The 1,871-nt window shown below is 55.2% G+C and overlaps 1 protein-coding gene across 1 annotated transcript; it reads right to left on the bottom strand.

The window, feature by feature from the left end:
• Positions 1 to 632: 632 nt before the first annotated feature.
• LOC104401484 (keratinocyte-associated protein 3-like) lies at positions 633 to 1,605 on the bottom strand (the record flags this gene model as incomplete). Its single annotated transcript, XM_010020219.1, is given in 4 exon segments — positions 633 to 704; positions 707 to 769; positions 1,419 to 1,572; positions 1,574 to 1,605. Coding segments are annotated over 4 exon segments (321 nt in total), but the record flags the coding sequence as incomplete, so codon positions are not given.
• Between the last annotated feature and the right edge of the window lie 266 nt (positions 1,606 to 1,871).

Below are 1,871 nucleotides of genomic sequence, written 5' to 3'. Positions count from 1 at the left end.
CTTACCCCCTGCAGCCCACCCTACCCACACCTAGATCACAGCACTCCTGCAGCACTACCTGGGAGTGAAAGAGATGTGTGAGTGCGGCATGGCCAGGCATCACACCGGTACCTCTGGCCGGTATTTGGAGCATGTACTTGGAAAGAAGCATTTCAGGGGCCCTCCCATCACCCCAGGCATAGCCCATGCACTGCACTTACCTCTCCAGCTAGGTACAAGACTCAGCCAGCCCTGTCAGGAGCTGCTGTGTCTCACGTGGGGGCCCCTCCTTCACTGTACTTGGTCCAGTCAGCTTGTGAGAGGAAAAAGAAACCCAACAAAAAGAGGGGATGTGTGAAGGGCTGGGTCAGGTTGGGGGATGGCATTCACTCAGGACAGCCAAGACAGAACAGGCTTAGCTATCAGAGGGATGAAGAGGAGGGTCCCTCTGCAAATACCCAAGATGAGAGGATGCCAGTCTGTCTCCAAGGCTGGCTAGGAGAGGGTCAAACTTGACATTCCCTCCCTCCCATTGCTGACTGCCTGCTTGTATGGGAACACAGGCCGAAAAGAACCCAGCACCTTCATAATGGCCAAAAGGGCAGCAGTGGTGGGGCAGAGAAGGGAGACACATCCGGATGGGTAGTGCATACCTGCTCTTTGGTGTAGCTGCGTGCACAGGGCCCAATGCCCCGGAAGATCAGAGCCACCAAACAGCACCTGTGCCAGACAGCACAGCTTCTGCGGCTGCCAGCACCATGGAGGGGAACCAGAGTGCCAGGGCTGTGTCCTGTGGAGCAGAGGGTTGGAGGTCCCACAGGGAGGCTTGCGTGGTCCACTGCACCCAGCCTAGCCCATGCAGCTGAGCAGAGGCTGTGCAGGCAGTGGGGCAGAGGGAGAAAGAAAGGGAGACAGAAAGAGTGGCAGAGAGAGAGTGGGCACATGGGAGAGGTGTCTGAGGTTAATGCTGCACTAGATCTCCTCTTTTGTGCTAAATTAAGCTAATATTTGAACAGCCTTCTTATTAATTTCTTTGTTAATTCCAGTGTTTATCATCTATCTACCAGTAACGTGTCTAAACCTCTGTGTGTGTTTTACTCCTGGAGTTTCTCTGGTGAAGGGGCTGGAAGTGATCCTATATTATCACATGTCTCAGCATAACCTCTGTGCATGTTATTGCATACTTAGGATGAAGTGCTATTACATCCAACCTGTTCAAGGCCAGGTTGGATGAGGCTTTGAGCACCTGGTCTAGTGGAAGGTGTCCCTGCCCATGGCAGGGGCTTGGATCTGGATGAGCTTTAAGGTCCCTTCAACTCAAACCATTCTGTGGTTCTATGAAGAAGAAAAAGAAGCGAGGGGAGAGAAAGAAACAAAGATGAAGCAGAGGCAGGAAGAACTGTCGGGAGCAGGGGTGCATGGTGGCCCTGCAGACTCACATAGATGCGAGTGGTGTTGAAAGGACAGTCATTGGTCGCTATGGCTGCACGGGCGTCAGCAGGCAGGGCAGAGCTGTTGCAGCCGGTGATAAGGTGCATGCCCCGGCTGTGAATGGTGAGGGCGATGGCCAGCGCCAGGCCCACGCTGCACGCTGTGCAGCAGGGACACGCTCAGCAGGGCCCAGTGCTGCAGGCAGCAAAAGAACAGGTGAGATTGGGGATGGCCAAAGCTGGGGGACATGCCAGGGCTCAGCACTGCTGCTGCATCAGAGCTGTGGGATGCTCTCTACAGCCGCTCTGCAGTGAAGCAGGGTGCTGGGAACCCCTCAGACGTTTGTGCTGAGCGAGCACATGCAATCTCCTGCACGTTCCAGCACGGCTCAGCCCTGCGCTTGGACGAAGCTTTCATACCTTCCGCATCCTTTGCTGCTCCCGTGAGCCCAGAGCCCCCAG

The sequence above is a fragment of the Nestor notabilis genome, unplaced genomic scaffold (genome assembly GCF_000696875.1).
Source record: "Nestor notabilis isolate BGI_N333 unplaced genomic scaffold, ASM69687v1 scaffold30858, whole genome shotgun sequence".
Classification (NCBI taxonomy): Eukaryota; Metazoa; Chordata; class Aves; order Psittaciformes; family Psittacidae; genus Nestor; species Nestor notabilis.
The sequence above is the reverse complement of the archived record's forward strand: the minus strand, read 5'-3'. Positions and strand labels throughout refer to the sequence as shown.